A 25995-nucleotide genomic window follows, 5' to 3' on the forward strand; every position below is an offset into this window, starting at 1 on the left:
TCTAGGACTCGTCATCGATGTTTAAGTCCTAGAGCTAGAGTATTGAAATTTAAGTGATGACTGTAGAAAATCAAAAATGTTGTCCAGAAAAGAAGTAAAATTGGAAGGTGCACTAAAATTCAATAATTTTCAACACTAAATAGCTTCACAGGAATGTCTTCGAGCACGTGTATATTCTGAACTATTCAAAGAAATAAAAACATGTCATGAAGGTTCCGGCAATCCTCTGGAACTTTAGCTCATCAGCAGTTTGTACTACCTGTATTTTGTAAATATTGAGGCCTAAATTGTATGAAACCTACGAGGTTTTAAATATATATATATATATGTATAAATATAAAAACAAAAAATGAACATGGCAACTACTATTCCAAATCACCAAAAAAACCAACGTTTTCAAGCCTTGCGGCCATCTTCAGGTGATTATAGCAATGCCATAGGTATTTACTTAGTTGCCATGATAGTATTTTTGTTGTTGTTTGTTTTTATGTACAATACACATCGTACATCAAGTGAAAGTAGATAAAGTATTTGAGAAGTGTTGAACAGGCATAATCCAACTGGGTTTACCGTAAGTTGTTATTTTGTTTTTTTTAAGCACTTTGTTTATAATGCTGTCCTGGCATTTTTTTTCAATATATTCAAGATAACATGATGCATTCATAGCGCACTACATTCTTATATAGCCATCACCATTCTTTCAATCTCCATATTTTTCATTTCGGTCAACTGATCGGCATCACTTTTGAAAAAAAGTCAGAAATAGGTTTCTTTTTCTCACTTGATAGAGGGCTGGCTCTCACAAGGAGGTAGTGCTCAACTGCTACTCACTTCCACAATTTGACTGTAAATCTAGAATAATATACAAGAACATCAATTAAAAAAGTGTATTTACATGCTAACAGTTTTAAGATAAAAAGTAATATTTCATGGGGTTTTATAACCTGTTGTTAGTCTAGGGATTCCATCGCTCGAAGTTTAAACATCGTTCAAGGGATGTACATGATAGCATATGATCGTTTTGAAGGGAAATAATCAATGTTATCTGGCTGATACGGTCAGTTAAATGATAAAATTGAAGAAGGTACTTTTATCATTTCCCAGTTTCCGAACAGACAAATTGTTTGTTTTTTTTTTTTTTTTGTTCAATTCTTTTAGGTAGTACAAATCTTTAATGAACAAATTAGTAAAGAAAGGTGTAGTAAGTAACAAATGACATATTTCAAGTAAGAAATATGGATGTGTGTTTTCGCAAAAATGGGATCCTATATACGGAAAGGACTTATTTTCTAAAAAATACATTACCTATCGAGCAATATAGGCAATGTCATGTGCAACGATTGTTATGCTTGTTCTATTGTTTTTCATAGACGATATTGCCCAAGGAAAGTCAGCATCACAAAATATTACTCATGACAGATGGGGTGCTAACAAGGCAGTAGACGGTATGATAGATGATAGGGAAAGAAATTACTGGAGGAAGCTATAGCTCAACTAACACGGAAGGATCTCATGGGACCTGGTGGGGTGTTGATCTTCAACAAATATTAAGGATAATATATATATACATCACACAGCGCACAGCAATTACGTTAAAAAAATCTCTTTAATATGACACAATAACACTGCACGTATCACATCAGTATGACACATTAACACCACACAATACTCACATTAATCCCTCATTAATATTTCACAAAAACACTACACAGTAACCCTAAATATCCCTAACAGTATAATACAATACCATTGCAAGTATCTATTTTATCTATGTTACGTATTTCCATTGGGAAAACCAGTTTGCTACTGATTATTAATGTTTCTATCGGCAATAACAGACGTACTGTTGTTCCATTTCAGCTTGTTCTGAAGGACACTTTGGTTAGGACTGTAAACTTATATGTCACTGTGCTATTGCTGAGTGTAACAGATCCAATGGAACATGTACCCATCCAGCTTGTATCACTGGATGGAAGGGGCCGTCTTGTGATCAAGGTAATACTGTAAATCTGAATGAAGTCTATCCGTCACTGTATTCTCGTATCACATACAAAATTCACATTTTTTTATATTGAAGCTTAAGCTTACTATATTCTGTATTCTAGTATTCCAGTTCTCCAATTTTAAAAAGATGTTTAAAAGAGAATGCTTTGATCCGCCCTGGATGTCTACGATGTCTAAGTTTCGTGCTAATTTTGATATTGTCGTTTAGATACATAATGTCAAACGTAATTAAAGTTAAACGGAGCTTTAAATCCAAAAGGCTATCATAAAGCATTATGCCAATAACGCCAACTTAATGCCTATCACTATCGCTAATTAGTTTATATTATTTACCATAATTCTACTCCGTTGGGAGTTAATGAGCAGGTAAGATACTACTAAATTCAGTCAGGTTACACCATAGTAATGCTATACAAAAAGAAAATATTTTAGCAAGTATACATCATTCATCACTTTTGAATAATAGCATGCGGCGTTGGTAAATATGGCAGAGACTGTAGATATACATGTAACTGCGCAACTCCCGGATGTGACGTTTCGAGCAGTAACTGTATCGTACCCAGATGTGATGTCGGATGGGAAAGTTCAGCTCGTGATACAGGTTAATAACAATGTGATTTAGGATCAATTTGTATTTTTGATAAGGCGTTTAATTTTAAAATTAGGCAAATGTTTGCATCATTTCAATAGCAAAAAGTTTCCGTTCTCTTCTGATGTTGTCTAATCTCTGTCCATTTCAGCATTTAACTAATCCATGAAATGCTTAAGATTTTTATCATTATTTATTTTTCAATAGGATTCATAAAAGTAATTGAAGATTGTACAAGATACACAAAAACGAATAGGTCCTTTTAATAAAAATGTAAAATCTGGTAAAGCCTAATAATGACTTAAAATGCATCATACACCTGTTCTATCCTTCTAGGACCCGTAAGTGATAAGAAGTGCTTTCGAATGTGATGACAAAATAACGATTGAGAGATGCACTTACCTCGTAATTCAATACGTTTCTTGATTTTCATACACCCGACAATTTCAGAAGAGCATCAATTACATGTGTTGCTGTATCTACATTCTCCTTTTCGTTCCGATATCGTTTCCTACATATATTACCTATCCCCTTACTTCATACATATTAACAAAACAGCCTTTACTATTTCACACGATAAAGACTCAAAGATCTATTCAGCTATGAAACTTTGACTACTGGAGTTGTCTCAAAAATTTGAACGATCACTTTTTTTTCTACTTTTAGATATAGACATATGATAGGTTTGCAATATTTGAAGAATCGGTCTATATTCTTCCAGAAATATTGCATTTCATCGACGATACAGTCATATGACCTGTTGTGATTTAGAAACTACAAAGCTAATGATTGAGACCAGATGTTCCGAAAGGGTTAGCATCTTCTGTTTCATTAACTGCACTACTCGCCATTTAAATATTCGTCTTTTCATGTTAGTATTGTTACGTTCTTCAAATCAAAACAAGTTCAATAACAACAACCGTTTCCTAAATCAATATAAAATACCGCCATGTCCTTAGATTCCAGGCTTATGAATAATTACAAGGAATAAGATCCGGTGTTACGGAGGGATAAGGTGTCTTCTGCTTCAATAAATAAAATCATTTTCGGAATGATATCAAAGAGTAAAGAGAAAACTTGAAATAGAGTATTCAGATTTCTGATTTTGCCTGGACGATACTTATTCTACTCCAGAAGGATATTTTTAGTGATAAGTATAATTTAATGCAAGAACAACAGATTACCTTGTCACAGTAATGTCAACTATTGACACTAAACAAATACTTTGTGGAAAATGCAGCTAAACACATTGATAAGTCACCAAAGAAAAGTCGTGATTGTGGAGAGACCGGTAAGATAACATCTAAAACCTAAATTTGCTCAGGCTTCAACTGATATAGCAATATGCTATATGTTTTTGTCCTTTATTGAATCAAACATGTTTGTGATATAACATGTTTTAAGGATTTTACAGCTAAATATGCGTTCCGTCAAACACGTCAACACCTGGACGACACTTCTATAAACAACATCAACAACTTAACCACTATCCTAACGTTGTTAGGATAGATAAATGTACAAAAACAAATCAGTTGATAACAATATATTAACAGAAGTGTAATGCAGAGTAAAAACCTATCAAACGAGTGCAAAACATCTATCTACTAAAGAAAGACACCTGTAAATGTACAAGGAGACCAGGGGCCTTGTAAATCCTTGTCAATCACGTATATCAAGTCACATTCCCAAATGAGAAAAATGCTAACAACAAAGGAGCTTCCAGACACCGAACATGTCCAACCGCATGTCACAAAAGAAAATGGAAAATGATATCGTAATGACAGTAATCTGTTGTTAACAACATTCCACGCGTCAAAAGAAACCTCGGCTCACTTTCTCTCTTACATCTTTCTTAATGGATAGAAAATACCCCTTTGATATGTTATGTATGGTAACAAACCGAGCACAAAGTCGACTACTTAGGAACTCTTTAGAGAAACATGTCATTTATAATGATCTATTTCCCTTGTGGTAATTCTATCAGATAACGTGGTGGGAAGACTCAATGAAATCTGTTCATAAGAAATCATCAAAACAATGTGTAACATTCAGAAGCAGATTTCGTTTTCTCTTTCGCTTTCACATTAAATATCGGTTGGATATGGGGATAACAATACAGTGGAGAGAAAAGCCAGATATTTCTTGAGAGACTTTTGATAGGAAAATGTTTCACACTACTTAGAGATATTTTAAAAAAGAACTTTTAGGATATTACAATTAACTCAATGGGGAAAAAGAAAGATTTGAAGGTTTAAAGGAAATATAATGATATAATAGAAAAAAGAAACTTTCAAAAGGAAACTTTTTGTCATCTAATTTCTTTAAAGTCACGAACCAAAGTTGGATTACGATCTAAATGTTTCTTTTTTAAGCAAATGATAATAGTTATAAAATATTTGTTTTTGTGGAAACTAATTAAACCATCTCGAGGATTTTGTACCTGATACCGAAGTCTACCAATGAAGTGATATCAACCTGAAGGGTATATATCATTCACCAGCAGTTACGTACTCAAGTAGACAGAAAATAGCCGTCGTTTAGTTAGGTATAAATATAAGTATCTTCTTATGACGTCTTAATTTATTGACATGTCAACAAGTCTGCTGGTAGTGTCTGTTACACATACCGATTAAAATCATTAAAAAAAATCTTAATTTCATATGTGTAATATTTTATATTATTTGATAAACAAAAAGAAAATACCAAAAAGCGAGTGAAATTCTTATTGAAACCAAAATTCTATAACAAAAGAGCTAATTGAGAACAAAGGAGAGATTTACACGGAAACCATTTAAAATTTGTATTAGTCTTAAAAATGAAAATTGTTCAAGTATTCATTTCTTGACAATGTAAAGTTTGCTATTCTATTCAATGAAGTTTACATTAAACAATACTACTCTCGTGCAAATTCACATATCGTTTAGTTTATCAATTTGTTCATTTTCTATTGTCTGGTTTAATACCTTATTACTGGTCTTATACTCTTCGTGCTTTTTAATAAATCACGGGTATTATAATTGTTTTGTTCATATTTTGGATGAGAAAACAGGTAAGCGAATAGCAAAGTATGTTTTATATAGGTATACTTAGGTCAAAATATTACAGATAACGGAACTTAAGACCGAGTTTAAGTCTTATTTCCCCACGATTTCGAACCCTACAGGTTTTTTCAGATTTATAATAAATACTATACATTACTATTTGCTATTGGCGATTTTTCGAACTGGAAACATATCAAATAAAGCACGAACAACTTGCATTGAATGTTATCCCTTAATCACCATAAACACATAGTGCGCTTTACGTTAAAGTTGAAGGCATGCAGTCTCAAGGTTAATATCTATGCTCCATTTTAACCCAATTTTTAACACACAATTTATAATTTGATTTTTTTCTGTTCTGGTGTATCAGCTCTTTTGGGGAATATTCCTGTCGTCGAGGAAAGCAATGCATCTGAATTCTTATAGATAGTAACATCTGTTCAGGATATATACTTATCAGTATTTGGGATTATTTAACAAACAATATTCAAGATGTATTAAACTTATTAAATCTGTTTTAGAGCCATTTCTTGTTTCTTATATCCCCTTTATTTAAACACTTCTGGTTTATAATATCACTCAATTATTCATAACTCAACATACAGAATATCATACCAATACATATTATTTCATTTCAAAAGGTTATTTTAGCAGGTAGAACCATATCTCGATTGACAAGATATGTAACAAACAATATATTACTAACAATATAACATACTGTTAGCAACGTACATGTGTATTGTAAAATAACCAACTCCGATATTATACCGATCCCACTTTGATAGCTTTTCAAGAGAGCATTTGTATAGATATGTGATGTTGTTAACCAAATATTTTGTTTTAACTTTCAAGCTGGATTTACACATCCTACAAATCGATAAATCACATAGGTTATAAATCATGTTTTATCTATTTACATATAGTTTTATACCCATTGATACACATGTATTTAATTCAATACTCTGTCGCATAGAAGTTTGTACTAAAGTTACATCGGTTAGGTTCAGTATGACTTAGTGTTTTACCTTTCTTGTATATCTCTACAACGATAACAAGTATTTACGCTACACAACTAATCTCTTATCTCTCCTCGGTAACAAACTTCCTGGTGTAGAGGAAAGTGAAGTCAGGGGAATTTTTTTTTCAGTTCATCATGAACCACTACAATAACAAACAAAGGATGATTTATTTGACTATCATAGTATGTGTTGCTGTTCTTCCTAATTCTGTTTCGTCATCATGTAAGTATCAAAATTTACCATCAATAATCTGATCCTATAAAAACTATTTAATATCATACATGATTAGTTTTTAATATAATAACTGTTATAACTTACAGTCATAATCATGTCGTTAACCTGGTGATGTTATATATGGAAGGAATCTTGAATCGCAAGTATTTGCCGTTCGACGGAAATAAGATCCTGATATATGGTGTTATTGTAGCTTCCCATCAATATTTTGAAGTCAATTTCTGTCAATTATATTTTAATTTCTAGGTATCAGTACTTGTTACCCTTTACATCAATTGTGCGTTGTAGAAGGACAGAACGGCTGCACGACTCAGCTTAATTTATTATTTGAATTAACTGTAATCAAATATAAATTTCTATTTGGATTAACTCTACTCATATTAATTTCTATTAGAATGTGCATATCACTTGTGTGTGTTTCGTACATGAACAATAACATTTCGTCAATTTTTGTGACAAAGTTGTATGTCAAAATAAAATGCCTTTATTTCGAGTTTTACAGCATTACATTGGTTGGGTTAATAATATAGGCAATGTCGGCTGTTTACGGGTCGAGTATGGCTACTGAGATAACATTCCAGAGATTTACCCTTTTCATTTGAATAGTGTAGATGTATATGTCATCAGAGGAATGTGACCTTTATCATGTCTATGTGATCAGAACAACCCGCCTGTGGTCTATCCTATATGAGCACCACCTTGGTAAGGCCGTATAAGAATACAGCCCCTCCCTCCTAGTAGAAAAAAAAACCTTGGTACGGTGGTATAACACTCCCAGTACCCTTATCATTATCTTTTATCGTGGTACGGTGGTTTCATAACACCCCACAGTGCACAATTCTCTGCCACAACATTGTTAAGATTGTATGAGAAAACCCCCTCCGTGCCCTCGTCTCTGTGGATATCATCTTGGTACGGTGGTATTAAAATATCCCTTGGGCACCACCTTGGTACGCTGGTATCAAAACAGCCCCTCAGTGCACTCAGCCTTTGTGGACACTATTTTGGTGTGATGGTATCAGAACACCTCCTCATAGTCCCAGTCCTATGAGGACAATATTTTGGTACGATGGTATCAGAACGCCTATTACCATCCTCTTAGAGATATGGCGATATAAAAACGCCACTTGAATGGCCCGACCCTCTGTCGACATTTTCCTGATAGGTGATATGAGAAGTTCCCCTCGAATGTCCCCATCATTTGCATTCTTTTCTCCCCGAGTAACTGCTCTCTCAGTACCTATAATGTACCCTATCACTTTTTCTGGACCGAGGCTCGGTCAGCTGACCCCACTCAAATTGCTTTTCCACATTACAAAATGTCGCAAAAAATTGTCTCAGTGTACAGATAGGGATCGCAAGAGATTCGACCAATCAGAGCTTTCATTAAACACACTATTCGGTTTGAGATAAGGTGTTGTCCATATACGCCCCTGCATTAAAGGCCCGAAATGGATTTGGACTGTTGTAACGCTTTAGTATTGTGCAAACATCGACGGCTAAATAATGCGCAGATACACATAATAAAACTACTGATTTATTAACGCAGTGCGTTAGTAAGAAAATATTTTTGTATATAATTGATTACAGTTTCTCTCTTAACTGCTATCTTATCCAAGTGAATTCACCGTCCAGTTAACTTATTACTGGCATAGCGCGGTATAGGTGCTGACTGTCACGTTCATCTGCACACAATATTCTTAATTAGCTAAAAATACAGACCAGACGCTAAAAATAGCAAGGACTTGACAGACATGTAAAAGGAAATGAAAGGAAAGATAGGGATGGTGTATCACTGTGTCCACTGTGATCTACCTCTTTTTATTGTGTAAGGAAAAATGTGAGTTAAGACAACAATAAAATAAAAATAAAAAGGCATGATATATCACCACTTACGTACTAATATCTAAGTCGGTGATGAGCATATATATTTTTCTTGAAAATGTCAATATTTCTTTCGGTAGTGAGCTAGCCAAGCATTTTTACCATAGGACATCTTTTTTTCACGAGAACATTAAAACTCTAACAAACAAAACAAATTGATATCAACAAACAGGAGGTCTAAGCATAACCAAATACAGAATAAAAATGCATCATACGTCATTTTAGAATTGGTCAGTGATACCATAGCCCTAAATTGTTGAATTCTAAGAGATTAGAAGGTGTTCCCTTGTAACTGAAGTCTACCAGCACTATGTACCACATGTAATCTTTAAGGAAAGAGCAAATGACACATAATAACACCTGTCTTTAGTAATCTAGAATTAGATACAGAAGAGCCAAATAAAATCAAACTGTATCATTTAACCGGTTCATAACGCACGACGATAGTCCCTGCAAATCGCAATGTCCATGTTCATTTCGGAATAATAAACGACTGATCGACATCAATTTTGAAAATACCGGCAGTAACAGAACCATAGTCTTTATTCACTGATATTACTTGGTAGAAATATTTAAGGAAAACTGGTACAATAAAATAAGGCAACATACTGGCATTACCGAACCATATCCCAGACGATAGTTCAGTATACAAGGAAGACAAAGGAAAAATGCGTGTTGTAAGGAAAATCTAAATGTACATGAAGTTGGAACTAAGATGAAGTATACTATTGCATTAGGTTTGATAAACTGCTGCCAGTCGAAAGATTACATCGCTCGATGTTTAAACATCGTTCAAGGGTTATACGTATTAGCGCAAGGTCCTTTTGAAGGGAAAGGTTGACACGGTCAGTATAAATAATTAACACTGAAGTATAAGCATTAAGTCCTTTTCACCATAAGACAATCAAGAGAACGAAAGATTGAATAACCAATGACATGTGTAAAGAATGAATTATGGATGTATGTTTTCACTATTCTTGCACATTACCTTTCAGTTAGTAGATTGGACACAAAATATCGATCTCCTCAATATACAGAAATGTATATAATGAGACATCTCTTTCATTTACATCTTCTTTGCGGTAGCTTTAGCTGCCCTTTATACGCGGAAGACGAACAATATATACAATGCTATGTGTAACAACTGTTATGTTTGTTTTATTGTGGTTTGATAGACAATATCGCCCAAGGAAAGCCAGCATCACAAAGTACTGTTTATAGTGGATGGGGTGCTGACAAGGCAGTAGACGGTGTGATAGGGAAAGATGTTGATGGAGGAAGCTGTAGCTCTACTAACCCGAAAAGATCTCGTGAGGCCTGGTGGGAGGTTGATCTTCAACATATGTCAAGGATAAAATCTATAAATGTCACATACAGAGAACTATGTAAGTAATGATAATGGAAGAATAGTTGCATTTTTTGTATCTATTCAATGTAAGACTTCAGAGATTATCAAAATGAAGCGATTGCGATTGCAAAATATTGTATATCGGATATAAGTAAGTATATTTATGCATGATATCAAGACTACCTTCTGTACTAATTGAAATAAATTATGTATCAAATGATTTTCCGATGAATGGAGTAAAAAAAGGCAATACTTACCCTGTGTAGATTGTTACAGTTGTAGCGTAGTGTATTCTCAATTTTGAATAGTGTGAAACCTACTTGAATAAGTCAGTTTATATATAGTTTTATCATAATAAATTTAGATTACATGTCGTTCCATACTGAAGTAATGATTGGATCATCTTGATGAAATATTAAAGGAAAGTATTCTTGCATACATGCATGGCACCCTCCTTCCCCACTATGTTTGTAAAAACTCCTATAAATGCCGAAATATTACAATAGAAAGTGTCTTAAATAAATTCACATATAATATCATTTTTATGAATAACTAGTCGTTGGGGGAAATGCACAGGCTCTGATAGGAACTCGTCAAATTAAGCAGAATTGTTGTGTAGGCCTTGTATGTGAATGTAAAATAATAAATATGCAAGCGGAAATATATTTGATTATTGATACGTCTCTTGTGTACGTGTATTTACTGCGTGTCGTTTTCTCTTTTTTTCGTATTAAAATTAATTAACAATCTTAATAACAGTTCCTTAATTTTGAATAATAATAGTTTTTGTGTATCTTTTATTTTTAACAATATAAAGAGATTGGTTTAAATCATTCATAGTTTTAAACTGATATAGTCTAAAACTATTATCTAAAAAAATTGCAATAATATGACCACAAGGGGTTCTCCGTTTCCATCACATACTACCTGACCGAATGTTTTAAACTCCTGGTATCTAAGAGATAGACTATAAGTCCTCCGTGCATACAGAGTGGTGGCAATCCAAGCCCCGCAACCCTTTTGCTCAATTCAATTTCTGCCTGCCCCACGAGTCCTCCAGATGGACAGTACTCCAAATTAGAGCACTCGCCTGTCCTCTCCATGGTCTGTTGCATAGTTATACCACTGAAATTATGGCTGGAAACATCTTTGTTAGTTTGTGAAAATGAAATATTTAAAGGCCCCCTGAATTCCGATAATACATATTTTCTATGTCGTTGCTATAAAGGTTTTTTTTTCTTTTTCTGTTATTGTCGAGTTCAAGTTTTTCCTTGCTTTTCGATGTTGATAGGATTGACTGTGTCGTGCCAGTAGCACCAGGGAAATATGCCAGAGCAATGTAAATAAAATCTAGAGGGACAGGAGGGAACATTCCACTCAATTGTTACGTTTCTACCCTCTTCACCACCTCAAGCTGTATCTTTCTTTCTATGTTCTCCTGGTGATTACTGTTTATGACGATATGTGTACCGTCCGATGTCTAGACCTTGCTACGTCCAGTTATTACCACCTCCGTCTGTAGTATATAAGTGATGGTCATCAAATGTTTGTTATTTATGTTGACAATATAGATAATTGTACATACATATTTCAATATGAAAGTGCTTTATGTTTAATACCTTAACCCTTACCTTAGTTAGCATGTAGTGAGATTCCAACTGTACCTCTGGTCAAGGGAATGTGACATTCATCAAAACAGATGTCTTTTTCTAATCATTCGGCCTGGGTGCATATGTCCGGTGCCCCCTTAAAATACACGCCAAAACACTTGTCACTGCCTCGCATGTATCGCTATACCTAGTTGTACAAGATATCCATTCAAATAAAAAAAATCGTACAGATATCGAGTCATACTTTCCCTCTCATACCAATCTAAAGGCCTTGAAAATTTCTCAAAACGAGTTCCTTTTCAAAAGCTACAGACGGAAAATTAAATAGATTCATTTATGCCATCAACTGTGTCGGAATATCATTAGACATATCGTTGGACTATTAGGAAATTTTGATTTAGAGATAAGTGTATATTTTAGGTAAAACATTCATGCATGTGTATATATCAGCTGACCGTTACATTGCTACACTTTCGTTATAGGATGATTCCTACGTATACTGTATATCTATTGTTGTCGTATGGAAATAGATGATATCACAATGAAGTACTTCATTACAGTTCAGTTATGATATTTTTTCACGCTGCTCATAAATTTTTACTTGTGTGAAATAAATACCTTTCAGATCCCTTTCGGCTGTCTGGATTCTATATCTATGTTTCCAACACGACTGTTTTACACGATCAACGAGATACATGGCATCTTTGTTACCATGACGACATCAAGGATCCTGATCTTCTTCCATCCTTTAACCAATCTCGTCCCTGTATCGTTGACGGACGATATGTCATATTCTTCAACAAACGTCCCGCAGATAACGAACCCAAGAACCATAGATACTACTCGTCAACAAATGCTGTTGTAGAGCTGTGTGAGGTGCAGGTGTTTGGTAATTATTCAACTCTTACAGACCTTATTTTGTTTTATTGTCGGTAAGCATGTAGTAAGACATCATGTGTCTTGAATAACAATACAGAAATAAAACCTTCCAATCTGAAATGAAATGAAAGACATCTGTAGTTGGATATTTTTAAACAAAAAACTTTAATGCTTTTTTACTAGGATGTCCAATAAATAGGTTTGGACTCGAATGTAAGTTAACCAGATGGGGTATATGTCGTTGTTGAATACATTTATATTGCATATAGTTAAAGAAAATATATGTCACGTTTATGTACCGATGAAAATGAAAATCAGAGCAATGAAAAATAGCCTGCCTAAAAGCATTTATTAAAGATGAATGTATCTACTTCTTTACTTTATTAGGATGTCCAATAAATAGGTTTGGACTTGGCTGTGATAAAAGATGTTACTGTGGTGTGGGTGGATGTGATCCGGACACCGGCCTGTGTGACGTCACTGGATGTCAGAGTGGATGGACCGGACAAACCTGCTCTGACGGTGAATTTAATAATGATTTTGTTACAAACATGTGTTGATTAAACATGAAGAAATCACAGGATTCATAATATTCTTATCAACTTATCGTTTTTTTTAATTATCACATATCTGAATATTACAAAATTTATCGAATCCTGGAGCCAATGCATCTCTCCGCCTGAATTCTGACATTTTCTTTGATCAAATTTACTTTTTAGTCGCTTCAAAGCTTTCAAAATATAAGCCCTAAGCATCACTGACGAGTCCTAGAAGGACGAAGTAGACGTATGATCCAGTTTCCTTCCTTGTTTAACTCTATCTTATTCTAGGTTTGTATTGAAAGACGTTGTTCACTTGTCAGCCGTCTGTACAATCTTGGAATGATGCTAGTTTTAACATGTATTTTGATCTTTGGCATTAATCTATTTTACAGCATGCCGATGTCAAACAAAGTGATCGATAACAAAATTGTTAGGCAGCAATCAACAGAATCAAACATTTGTTTGAATTACTGAAAATTTGTTTTTATTTTTCTTTCATGAATCAGAATGTGGGCCTGGCTTATTTGGAGTTGACTGCAGATATACGTGTCATTGCTTAATACCAGGGTGTAATAAAACATCAGGAACTTGTACAGTACCAGGATGTAAAGCAGGTTGGAAAGGGAATGCCTGTGATTCTGGTAAAATATATCATATTTTTCACTGCCCTGTGGATGACGTGAAAACTAATCTTATTTCTTCTTGTCGTTTGATGATGTTTAGATTTTTTTAAAAATATTTTAATTACGCACCGTAGTGTACATTGTCCGGTTTGGGTCCTGCAGCTCGGGGTTAAGGACAGTATACATGTTAAGACATGAACAATGGTTTCGAGGCTAATATGAAAGTTCATATAACGTAAACTATGAATGTTGAATTATTATAAATTATCTACATATGTATTAATCCATTCATTCATTAATTTATTATTCGAATGGTATTCATATTGGTTTTGCCAGGAACACCAATCAGCACCAGAATAGGCCAATCCATAACCTCATATTTTAACCATTCGTAGATATATTTTCTTTGTAATCAGTGTTGTTATATCTTCCACAACGACTATTATCATTATTATCTTACTCTTCATCTTTAAGTGCATTGATATCGGCAGCATTTTACACAAGATTAAGTCTCTGAGAGATTATTTATTTTGGATAAAATAGGAAATATAGTTATGATGTGTAACAATGCAGGTATTTCTGATACATTCCTCTACATCGTTCTTTGATGTAAATATACAACTCAAATTATGTAAAACATGAGTTTGACCTTTCCTACCATAGACATGCTGCATTCAAATCCTATAGTGAGTACGTTACACCTTAACATAATCACGTGTGTACGTAAGTGATAGACATTGATGTGAAACTTTCAACTGAGTGAACATTTCGGACTGATTTAAGACAAGTGAAAGCTACTGAGTGGACCTGTTATCAAGCTGATTAACATTGATGAGAAGGATATGAGAGTTTCTATTTTTAGAAGAATAAGGTACTAAACTAATGCTTCTCTTACTTGTGTGTCTTTTGGTCAATCATTGAATGATACCTACTGTATCCTTACTGACATTTAAAAGCTATTACATATTGATAGAATTATGATATTTAATCATATTCATAATTTTCTTTAATTGTAATTTAGCATGCGGGCCTGGCACATTTGGCAGGAACTGCTTACAGACATGTCACTGCGCTAAATTGGGATGTAACCATGTCCATGGCATCTGTAATGAGCCAGGATGTGCAGCCGGATGGACAGGGTTGGCTTGTAATCACGGTAAATTGTTTAGCACCAGATAGCCATGGTAAAGCCATGGGGAAAGACCACTCTTAACAAACAGGAATAGCTCATTAATACCTTAAACAAATATGTCGATAAGTATATTAAATAAACATTTTCATTATATGTAGTTTTCCTTTTATCATCTATGTTAGGTATTTCCATTGGGAAAACCAGTATTTTCCTCATTCACTATTTACAGGCTTACTATTGCTCCATTTCAGCTTGTTCAGGAGAACACTTTGGTATGGATTGTAAACATACATGCCATTGTGCTTTTCCTGGGTGTGACAGATTTTATGGAATATGTACCTATCCAGGTTGTATCGCTGGATGGAATGGGCCATCTTGTGATCGAGGTAATACTGCATTCCTTGCAATCTGAAATTCGTCACTGTATAAGACTCAAAAGCTTATTATCGTATAAAATACCAAATTTACATTTACATTGAAGCTTAATTCGACTATATGCTGTATTCCAATATTCCATTTCTCCAATGTTAACAAGATGTGTAAGTGTAAGCGGAATGTTTTGATCCGTCCTACATATAGTTTTGTGCTAACGTTTGTATTGCCGTTAACAGTTTAAGATACATAACGTTAAACGTAATTCAAACTGAAAGCGTATTTAAATTCAGAACGCAAACTTTATGTCATTAAGTAGTTATATCTATTATTTTCAATTTTTATTTCGCCTATTGGTTTACAGTACTTACCCTACTTCTACTCCGTTGTCAGCTCATGAGCTTTTAATACACAACTAAATTCAGTGAGGTTACACCATAGTAATGCTATACAAAAATAAATATTTTAGCATGTATACATCATTCATCACTTTTGAATAATAGCATGCGGCGTCGGTAAATATGGCAAAGACTGTAGATATACCTGCAACTGCGCAACTCCCGGATGTGACGCTATGAACGGTAACTGTATCGTATCCGGATGTGAAGTCGGATGGCAAAGTTCAACTTGTAACAAAGGTAGATAATAATGTGTCATTTCTAATAAGGTGTTTAATTCTAATTTTATTTTTTTTTAGTTTTAATTCAGGAAGCCGCTCACATAATTTCATTAGCCAAATATGTATATATAAGACAACTTCTATTCTGTTCTGATGTTATTTTCTCTGTAGCATTTTACTGGAGAAGTTGTTTATAATGGAGTTTTATTTACCCAATCAGCGTGCAACATCAGCACATTTGGCAGTAACTGTGATCAGATATGTCACTGTACAATACCAGGATGTAACAGATTTACCGGGTTATGTAACGTGACAGGATGTGACGTTGGCTGGACAGGGCCGACATGTGCTCAAGGTATTGTCTTACCTTGCAATCATTTTTGGTAAACATGAAAAATGATTAAAATATTACTTTGCTGTGCGAGTTGGAAAAATGTAAATGCTGCTTCAAGCTAGTAGCTGTCATGTATTTATGATTTATTACTAAAATAAATTTATCTTAACGCACACTTTATCATTTTCTGAATGTAATTGATAACTTAGGGTTTGATAAAACTGTGTCCTTGTTCTTCAAAACAAAACTATTTCAATATATATATTAACTTCATAATATGTGTTGACAATAATGGTATTAATAAATGGCATTATGAACAACCCTTTTCAGACTGCCATTAAGACTTTTATATCGTTATTTCATTGACGTTTGTAATTTAATACATTTACATACTTTTTCAGTGGATGATAACGGAGGTGAGTCAATACAATAGGCACATTTTAGCACACAACTTTAAAAATTGCATGATAGTATTCGTTTATATTCCATTTTTATTTGTACTTGACATGATATCATTTTCTATCAAGATACGATGTTTAATATTTCAATAAATGACATCGGCTTGTGCCATTGTATCTTGTATGTAACTTATTTCTCGCATTTTCCAATATTATCTAGCATGTATAGATTCATCTGTATTGTTTAAGGATATCATATAAGAAGTGATATTTTGATCGTTTTAAGAAATATTTTGTTATCTTTCGCCGCTAAGTCGATTCACAGTTGGCTGGCATTATTGGTGGAGTGTGTGCAGCTGTCGCTATAATCATCATAACTATTATCGTCACACTGATACTGATTAAGTAAGCTATTTACAATTTACATTTTACATAAATATAAATGTCCTTTATTATTAAAAGTACTTTCCGATCATACTTATGTGCATGCACTTCTCAATGGGTTGCGGTAAATCAAATCTCTGTTGGAAATATTAAAGATTATCCTCACTTGCCGCTTTGTTCATTGTTAACACAGTTTGACTCACAACCTTAAAATTGAAATACTTTTGATGTACACCAGGTTGTTTGATAGATTGACATAGCTTTGAATAGCCATTAGTAAGAAATTTTGTTCCCTTTGTGTATCAATACTAAACTGTAGATTAATCGAATGGACATATATGTTTAGTTTTATATTTTATCTTAATGCATGTATAGCAATCATATAACAAAAAAAATAATATGTTGTATTGTAATATGACATCATTGCCTGTGAAAGGAGAAGGCGGCAGACCTTATCCAAGGGAAACGATTTCATGTCAAAAAGAAAAAGGCCAGAAACTCTTATAATCGATAAAAAGAAAGGTTTGTATGTAATATGCTCAGTTAGATACACAATTTGTACATCATGACGTACACTATTGAATTGTGTTTTAAAGTACGAAACATAAATATGTCGTCTTTATTATATTAAATGTTTTCTGTTGATTGATGATTCGTTAGATTAGCTAGGTTTTAACACTTTTGTACAACGTATAGTTGAATATCTATTAAATACATCTTGTTTCTTCTCATGTACAAAGGCCTTTTTACAGTGGTATAGCATAAATAAGATATCTTTATATATATCATTTTGTTATCATTATACAATTATCATTTATGGAATCATTTGTCTGAACATACCTTACGAGTCTGTACGAGGGTGGATAAAATAGTACAAGGAATATATGAGTGAGCAGCAGGAATAGTAACCGTATGATGTTATTGCTAAAATTTTCTTGACTATTAGAACAACTTTGACAGGATTTAAAAAAACATTTTGCATTTTTAATCTTATTTAAAATTACTTTATAACTGGTTCACACAGACGAAAGTATATACGTCAATACTGCGTCTTTGGGTGTGGAGCTGGCATGTGATAGTGAAAACCAACATAAAGTGCAACATAAACAACAGGATGATACACAGGAAGTGGATGGAGAAGACGATGAGGTCATTTACGTCAACAATCCGACACGGAGTCCTGTCATTGAAGATACAAAGCTGAAAGTGACAGATTTACATAAAATCATTGCGAAAAAGCAAAATGACGACGCATTTGATACTGAATATCAGGTAAACACGTGCCCAATAAGTAAATTAAAGATACATTTATCACTAAATATCAATCAAACACGTGTCAATTAGGTTAATAACGATACAATTAATATCAAATTATCTGGCAAACCACGTGAAATTGATGTGTCAAGGCCACTCTCCATATTGTAAACAAAATGAATTGACAATACAACAGTCCTCTGTGGTTTAATGATAAGAATTAATAAAACGAAATGTTCTAATATTCTTTTTACAGAATTTACCACACGGTTTGGTCCATCCACACGATACTTCCAAGGCGCCTGAAAATGTTATCATGAACAGATTCAAAACGACGTTTGCATGTGAGTATATCTTTTAAATCCGTTACCGTATTATCTCGTGAAAAATATCATCAAGTGGACTGTGTAATTAATTTGTTTTAATAAACATACCAAATGCAACAACAAAGGCATCAGGAAGTAAAGAGAAAAAGAATATGATGTCAAAATACTGCTAAGATTGTTTTAGTTGAAACATCAATGAATATGTTCAAAAGTATAACAATGTTATTAACATTTTCAAAATAAGAGAAGATTTTTGTATCATTTCAGATGACCACTCGAGAGTAATCCTACGTAAAGAAAAGGAAAGCTGCAGTGACTACATCAATGCTAACTACATAGAGGTAGACAGCTGTAAAAACCTGCTATAAGTTTAAGACATAAATAATTTACCGCTGAAATGTAATGCTATACGTGTATCTGCACTGGATCAATATAATAACAGTATTTGTTTTTCATCTCGGGGCAAATAGTGTCGATTTTGTAATTGTTTGAAATTCTCATTACTTTGAATCGATGACTTAATTATATTACAGGATACAAAGGGTGTGAAGGCATACATCGCAACTCAAGGTAAGACATTTTCCTAATTATATATCCATAGTTACGTGCTATTTTCATTTTTAAAAAACTTTGAAATTGTGTTATCTACGTCCTTTTCAATTAGTTTGCGATATGAATATATTTTCATTTCGAAAACAAACAACTTTTTTATCGAAACAAAATTTGATCGATTACCTTGTATATTGTAATGAATAGGTCCAAAAGAGACGACTTTGGAGGATTTCTGGAGAATGGCATGGCAGAATGAATCTGGAAAGATTGTCATGTTAGCAAATCTTGTAGAACTTGGAAAGGTAAATAACAGTAGTAGAGTGGTGCTTTGGAATTGGCATCGCAAACCATTAAGAGGTCATTTTGTCAACCTCGTGGCTTTACTTCTAATATGCCGGTATTATTTCACATTAGGGACACAAATTTACAGCGCACATCTATCCAAAACAATCATGACTGCGCAAGTGGATAAAAACAACGAAAATGCTTTTGTAAAAAGAAGTAAATCAGAGCGATATTAGGGATCCACAAAAGAAAAATAAGACTTCTGAATCTGCGTACTTAGTTTCATCTTTTCCAGTTATTTGTGTTATCGCCATCTTCTTCGGATTCGTTAAAAAATCGTTTTAGAAATAAGAATTCCTGAAAAAGGGAGAAAAATTGCTGTCAGAGATTTTTTATAATCTCCCAATGGTTTAATTGACACACGAGATAATAAAACATAATTATTTCAAATAAATGTGATTTCACATGAAAGTTAGTCATAAATCCAATGCATGTCAAAAATGTGTCCTACCAGAGCTGATCTCTATACAATGTTTCCATATGGAGAAACGAACCAATCACAATGTCTTTTTGCAGTAACGTAGGAACATGTTCTTAACTCACTTGATGTTATGTGATTGCTATATTATTTGGTCCTATTTTGTAAATATTTACATTTCCAATATTGAACAGTTAAATTGTACGAATTGTTTTAGGCAGGTAACACAGGGCAAGAAATAAAGTTCTATAATTCAGGAAGGAAGTTGGAATCTATATTTATGGCGAATGACGGTTCACGAAAGTCTATAACGAAAGTGTGTCCGAACTTTACCGACAGCGCTCAGATTTTCAGCATAAAATCCCCTAACGCAATACAAAATGATAAGGTATTGCTATGTCATTTTAGACATTTTAATTCTAATTCAAAGAATTCTATTTTCATTAGAAAAAGTGCTGTAACTACTGGGCTAGAAATGACGGAGAAGCTCTACAGCTCGGACTCTATCAAGTGACGTTACAGGAGGAAGTGACATACGCATTCCATACTATCAGAAATCTCTCGGTGAAGAACAAACAGGTAATTTATAAGGAAATCCATCAGAAAAACATTTCAAAACATCAGTTCAGAGTAAAAATACTTTATATTATATAAAAAATGTATACATAGAATGCATAGGTACATTAAATAGAGCTTCATTTTAAAATTACCACAAGTTATATCATGTAGTGGTATTTAAACCGGAAATACAAGTATTATTAATTTTCTGAATCGTAAAGCAGCCTTTCATACTTTTTCTCAAGACCAATGCAAGGAGACAGATAACACAATACCACTTTACCAAATGGCCCGACCACGGTGTGCCGGAAGCATTCGAATTACTTCAGTTCCACAGATGGGTACAATCTGGTCAAACAGACCTAACTGGGCCAATAATTGTACACTGCAGGTAACAAGCAATAGCATTTAGTGATAAATCAGATCAATATATTTCTATAGTCTTTATATCACATGACAGCCTTGTTATTCAGTGTCATATCTTGCAAATGTGAAATATAACATAACTATAGCGACATTCGTTTAATCCTCTGTGTAAACCTTTATTACCAGTTTAGTCTAAATTTTCACAGTGCTGGCATCGGCAGAACAGGAACATACATAGGACTAGACGCCTTGTTGAAGGAAGGGGAAAACAACGACAAAATCGACGTGTTTGCTTACACTAACAGAATGCGGAAGGATAGAATGAACATGATTCAAACATTGGTAAATAAGAAATAGGACTTAAACATTTACTACATTTGCATGTCACCAGTGTACTATACCCTGGAGCATTCCTCAATGGCTACGCCATTCAGAAATTGATTGTGATGTTATGAACAATGGCGTGACATAATGAATTCACAAAAGCTCAACCAAATCACCGCCTCTGATTTGTAAGCTTGTCAGAATGTACCTTAATTTAACAATTGTATCCTAAATTAGTTTTCATTATATCTGATTTTGTTTTTAATCTCTTCTCGATTTTTTCTGGGCATGGCTCATTTTATAAAATCTCGTTTGAAATGCTAACTGAAGATCTTGTATATATATATATATATATATATATAGTCACACTGGCATCAAGAGTATCAATAACTAACTAGTTTTAGGTAAGCTGCATAACACAATTTGTAAAAAGTAAAAATGGCTTAGTTATAAAATATCAAATGAAAGCATTTCATCAATTACAGAACAAGTACAAAATTTTAGAAAGTATGATATCACAGTAAATCGTTACATGAATTACAGAATCAGTACAAAGTCCTGCACGAAGTTCTCGCCGAGGGCCTTACAGTTGTATCTGAGAGTATGACAGGTTCTAAATTCAGCAAGAAAGTCCTCAGTCTTTTTGCTGAAGGCAAAGTCGAAGCACAGTTCAAAGTAAGTGTTATTATGAACAGGAAAAGGATGGACAAGATTAGGTAATTCTGCAATAGTATTATATATATAATTCGAAATTTGTTAAATGTGAGAACTGAACATGTAGATGTATTTGTAACAGTAATATTTTAGTTCAAAATTCAAATATAATGAATGACATCATATTTACAGAAATTTGGCTGCAGATATGCAATGTTAACAACTTTTGAATGACCCCTAATTTTTTATACCGAAATTCACAACCAAATTTTGAACCGGACAGACAATGACTCGGTGATATCAGTGAAAGTCTGAGTTTTAGTAATCTGATTAAAATTCGTTTGTGTTTCTGAGTATCAATAGAAAACCTAGTAAATGATTAACTCTTTAAAATAGCCAGCAATGTCCTTTTAATCACTTGATACCATGTATTTCCTTGTATGCACAGTCAGTCATTAAGACTTATAAACATACAGGTTTTGGAGAAAAACAAACCTAATTATAAGGTAAAAGAGACTGCCCTTTCCAGAAGTAACAAACAGAAGAACAAGGACATAGCTATACCAGCAGGTAAGGTATTTTATGATAGACTAATGACAAATCTTACTTCATTAATCATACTGTATCTTATTCTAATTTTAATCAAATGTGATACGCTTTGTATTGTTTTGCACAATCGTTAAATTTAAAGGGGAAAACTCTACTAGTCGATTTTAGTCATCGAGGTTTGCAACAAACCTTCATGCATATAGTAGAGAAGCTGGGGGAGTAACGATCAACTGCAATTGAGTAAGCTGCATGGATACATGAATATAAGCACCAAATAAGATTATCTATTGTATTTCAGTAATAGATATATTATGGATGACTATATGGTTTGCTTTTACAGTGGAGAAATACCGAATATATCTAACATCTGCTGAATCGAACTATATCAACGCTGTTAATATACCGGTAATGTCATTGACACATTTGGCAAATTATGGTTATTCAATATTGTTCGATTGTTCAACATCATACAAATAAATGAAAAAAAAATATTGATGAAGGCGAAGATGTTAAAGTAAAGTACAAATGTAAAACATAATGTATTAAAAATTCCATATTGTTTTCTTATAAATAACAGACCGAAAACTGACGAAGAATAAGATTATCACATTACATTACATTAGTCTTTGATTGATTAGTCGCATACATGTTTAAAGATCATCGGTAATTTTTAAAACATTTTCATGGTCCCTCAGAGTTATAGAGATCCGCATGGATATATCCTGACACAACACCCTCTAAGCAACACAGTCGGTGACTTCTGGTCCATGGTGTCACAGCAGTCAGCTGAGGTTGTAGTGTCCATTGGCACACCACAAGTACAAATTATGCATCTGATTTCGTATTTAACAAAATTACAATAAAAAAAAAAGTCTTAAAAACATTCTAACATACTTTATGTTGATGCCTAGTTTGAATTCAACAATCAATGATATTTTGAAATAAAATGAGTCGAATCCATTGAGATCCATTCATTTCTGACACTCTACCAATACAACAGTTAGTTTGTTGAACATGGTGTTTAATGTGTTAAAGGATGGCAAACCCTGGCCTACGGATACAACACATCTTGAAACGTTTGGGGACTTCACTGTTCAGTATGACAAAAGTCAGTCCAAAGCATTGGATTCAGATCTTTTGGTGGAACGGAAGCTTTCACTTCATGACAAGGTGATTTTTACAATATTTGAATATTCACTGAAAAAGAAGATAATTCTTCTCTTACATTGACTGTAGATGTAAAACAAATCGTTACTGTGTAAAACGCTAAATATATTGGTATCATAGTAGTAATTGTTAAAGTACTAGTCGTGTAGTATAAAGTCTCTGTTATTTCGAGAAGAAAATTGTAAAAAAAAAAAAAAATGTCCATCGGGTCAAAATTGTCAGCAATTGTCTATATTTAAGTACATATTTGTAAACCTTGATGCATCATTTAATTACTATCTACATTTTATTATCTGTATCCCACCTTTTTACAGAGAACTACGACCGAAACTGTTGTAACCGTTCACGAAACATCATCTTGGAAGGGCAAAGGTTCACTTCCCTCTATGAAGTCGATGTTGGAATTAATTCAACATGTCCTTACCTTAAAAAGCAGTGTGTCATCAACAATTGTCCTAGCCTGTCCGTGAGTATTTTATACAGGAACAAAAGATTCTGTGAGGCTATAACATAGGTCTCAGACCACGTAGTCAGTTAAATTTTCAGAATATATACACTTATGTATGCATTTATAATCTGTTAAGGGAACTCTGCTTACAAATGCATGTTTTACAAAGCATGCACTGTAACATGTGTCAGTTTAATAAATCCTGTACTGCATGTGAAAATGACAATGTTTTTCACAATCATCATTTATATTTGAAGTTTGAATGCTGAAATCCGCCTTTCCCTCACCCACCCCATCCTCTTTCTGGATAGCTCTCTATCCGAATCAATATAAAAAAATTGTCGATAGAATTTAAGAATAACTCCGAATATGGTGCTTCGGAAACATGCTCTGTTCCTTCAACACATATCTATATTTCATACGGCATACACAATTTAATTCATCTGTCATCTACGGCACATCCGTTTCAATAGTTCCTAAAATCACTTGTCTAGTCATGACATCTCTGAAACTAGTCCTTTTTTCAATACCATTTACACTTAAGGTAAAGCCCTAACGATTTATCATTGTTTCGTCATAACGTTTACAGTATTCTTACGTAATATATGACTATGTAATTTCATCCTTATACTTATTCCTATAGTGATGGCGCCACAGACAGTGGTCTGTTGTGTGTTCTGTGTAACGTGATGGAACGTCTGGAGGTTGACGGTGACATAGACATCATGGCGGCGGTCCGACAAATTCAGATACGAAGACCGCAGTGTCTGTCTGATAAGGTGATTTCTCTCTTTAAAATATATACGTAACATTGTACAGATCTGAAAACACCATGTTATCCTAATGCAACAACTAGTTAAAAATAGTTTCGTTTCATGATATTATTGAATGCAATTTTCTATAAAATTGTAACATTATAAAAAGTACTATGTTTCATATCATTAAGCTGTCAATATAGCTTTACAATCCCTGTTTACAATTGTAAATGTTCATATGCTCTTTTATGCTTTGAAATATATTGGCTAACATCTTGTCAAGATATGAAATGACATATCTAAATACGTTTTCTATTTACTAGGAACAGTACCAGTTTTGCTACAATGTGATGAAAGAACATATGGAAACAGCAAGCATTTACGCTAACGATTGATGGCGGATTATTCGCTTCCGGTAAAACATTAACAATGAAATTCGTGCTGATTTACATTATAAGATACCGGTATCTAATCCAGCAGACCAACCTTGGCAACCAAAGATGGTGGATATGTTGTGTACTTAACCGAGTGTTACGTCATGATTACGTGTTTAGTCTAGTTGTGTCTGTAAAAGTGAAAAATATATGTATGACTGATATACGTTTTGTTATGATAGTATTATATTAATGACGTTATTCGAAAGCCGTTGTCATAATATTAGATATTTTTATAAATATTGTACTTTGTATAAAAACAAACAGGTTATTATGTTGAAAATTTATAGCTATCAGCATTTATCATGACACAAGTAACCGTGACATTACGAACAACACATGCGTATTGCATCAAATGCGGATTCTAAAACCATTTGTTTTGAAGGAATAGAAAAAAAATTACAATACATGTACGTCTTGTTACAGTGTGAAGACCTTGAAGAAGTTTATTGTGTTTTCAGTTTTGATGAACCTGTCAATAAAGAGTACTCTTCATTGTGCCCAATATGTCATTATGCCCAGTATATACTATACCGCTATCAATTACAATGACTCATTGTAGGTATAAAATTTATACCCCAGAGTCCATTCAAAAGTTATAGTTCGTCAAGGTAGTTAAATGCTGGATCTCTATTAATGTGTGAGGTTTACAACAATTCAACAAAGTCTATTTCCCGACTTATATTGTGACCGGAAAATGTCTCGCAGGAAATGGTATCATCCATTGAGGATAATGTGATACAGTTAAAATATACACAGAACGCTCCCTTACTAGTGTTGGTAGTGGTGTGGTGTTTAAATGAAAGATATGTACACTTTACAACAGATATTGC

General features: G+C 33.6%; 1 protein-coding gene across 1 annotated transcript; it reads left to right on the forward strand.

The window, feature by feature from the left end:
• Positions 1-355: 355 nt before the first annotated feature.
• On the forward strand, positions 356-25123 carry LOC132550313 (receptor-type tyrosine-protein phosphatase gamma-like). The gene is made up of 23 exons (XM_060214359.1): positions 356-440; positions 1371-1445; positions 9947-10156; positions 12355-12618; positions 12996-13130; positions 13657-13791; positions 14795-14929; positions 15157-15291; positions 16632-16646; positions 18037-18284; positions 18523-18610; positions 18860-18933; positions 19126-19162; positions 19349-19446; positions 20355-20486; positions 21018-21173; positions 21699-21830; positions 22286-22379; positions 22699-22763; positions 23394-23528; positions 23840-23991; positions 24617-24752; positions 25052-25123. The coding sequence occupies exons 1-23, from the start codon at positions 356-358 to the stop codon at positions 25121-25123; spliced, it is 2808 nt and encodes a 935-aa protein (XP_060070342.1).
• Positions 25124-25995: the final 872 nt, after the last annotated feature.

The sequence above is a fragment of the Ylistrum balloti genome, unplaced genomic scaffold, assembly GCF_031769215.1.
Source record: "Ylistrum balloti isolate Yb309-2 unplaced genomic scaffold, AGI_CSIRO_Ybal_v1 Utg370120, whole genome shotgun sequence".
In the NCBI taxonomy this organism is placed as follows: domain Eukaryota; kingdom Metazoa; phylum Mollusca; class Bivalvia; order Pectinida; family Pectinidae; genus Ylistrum; species Ylistrum balloti.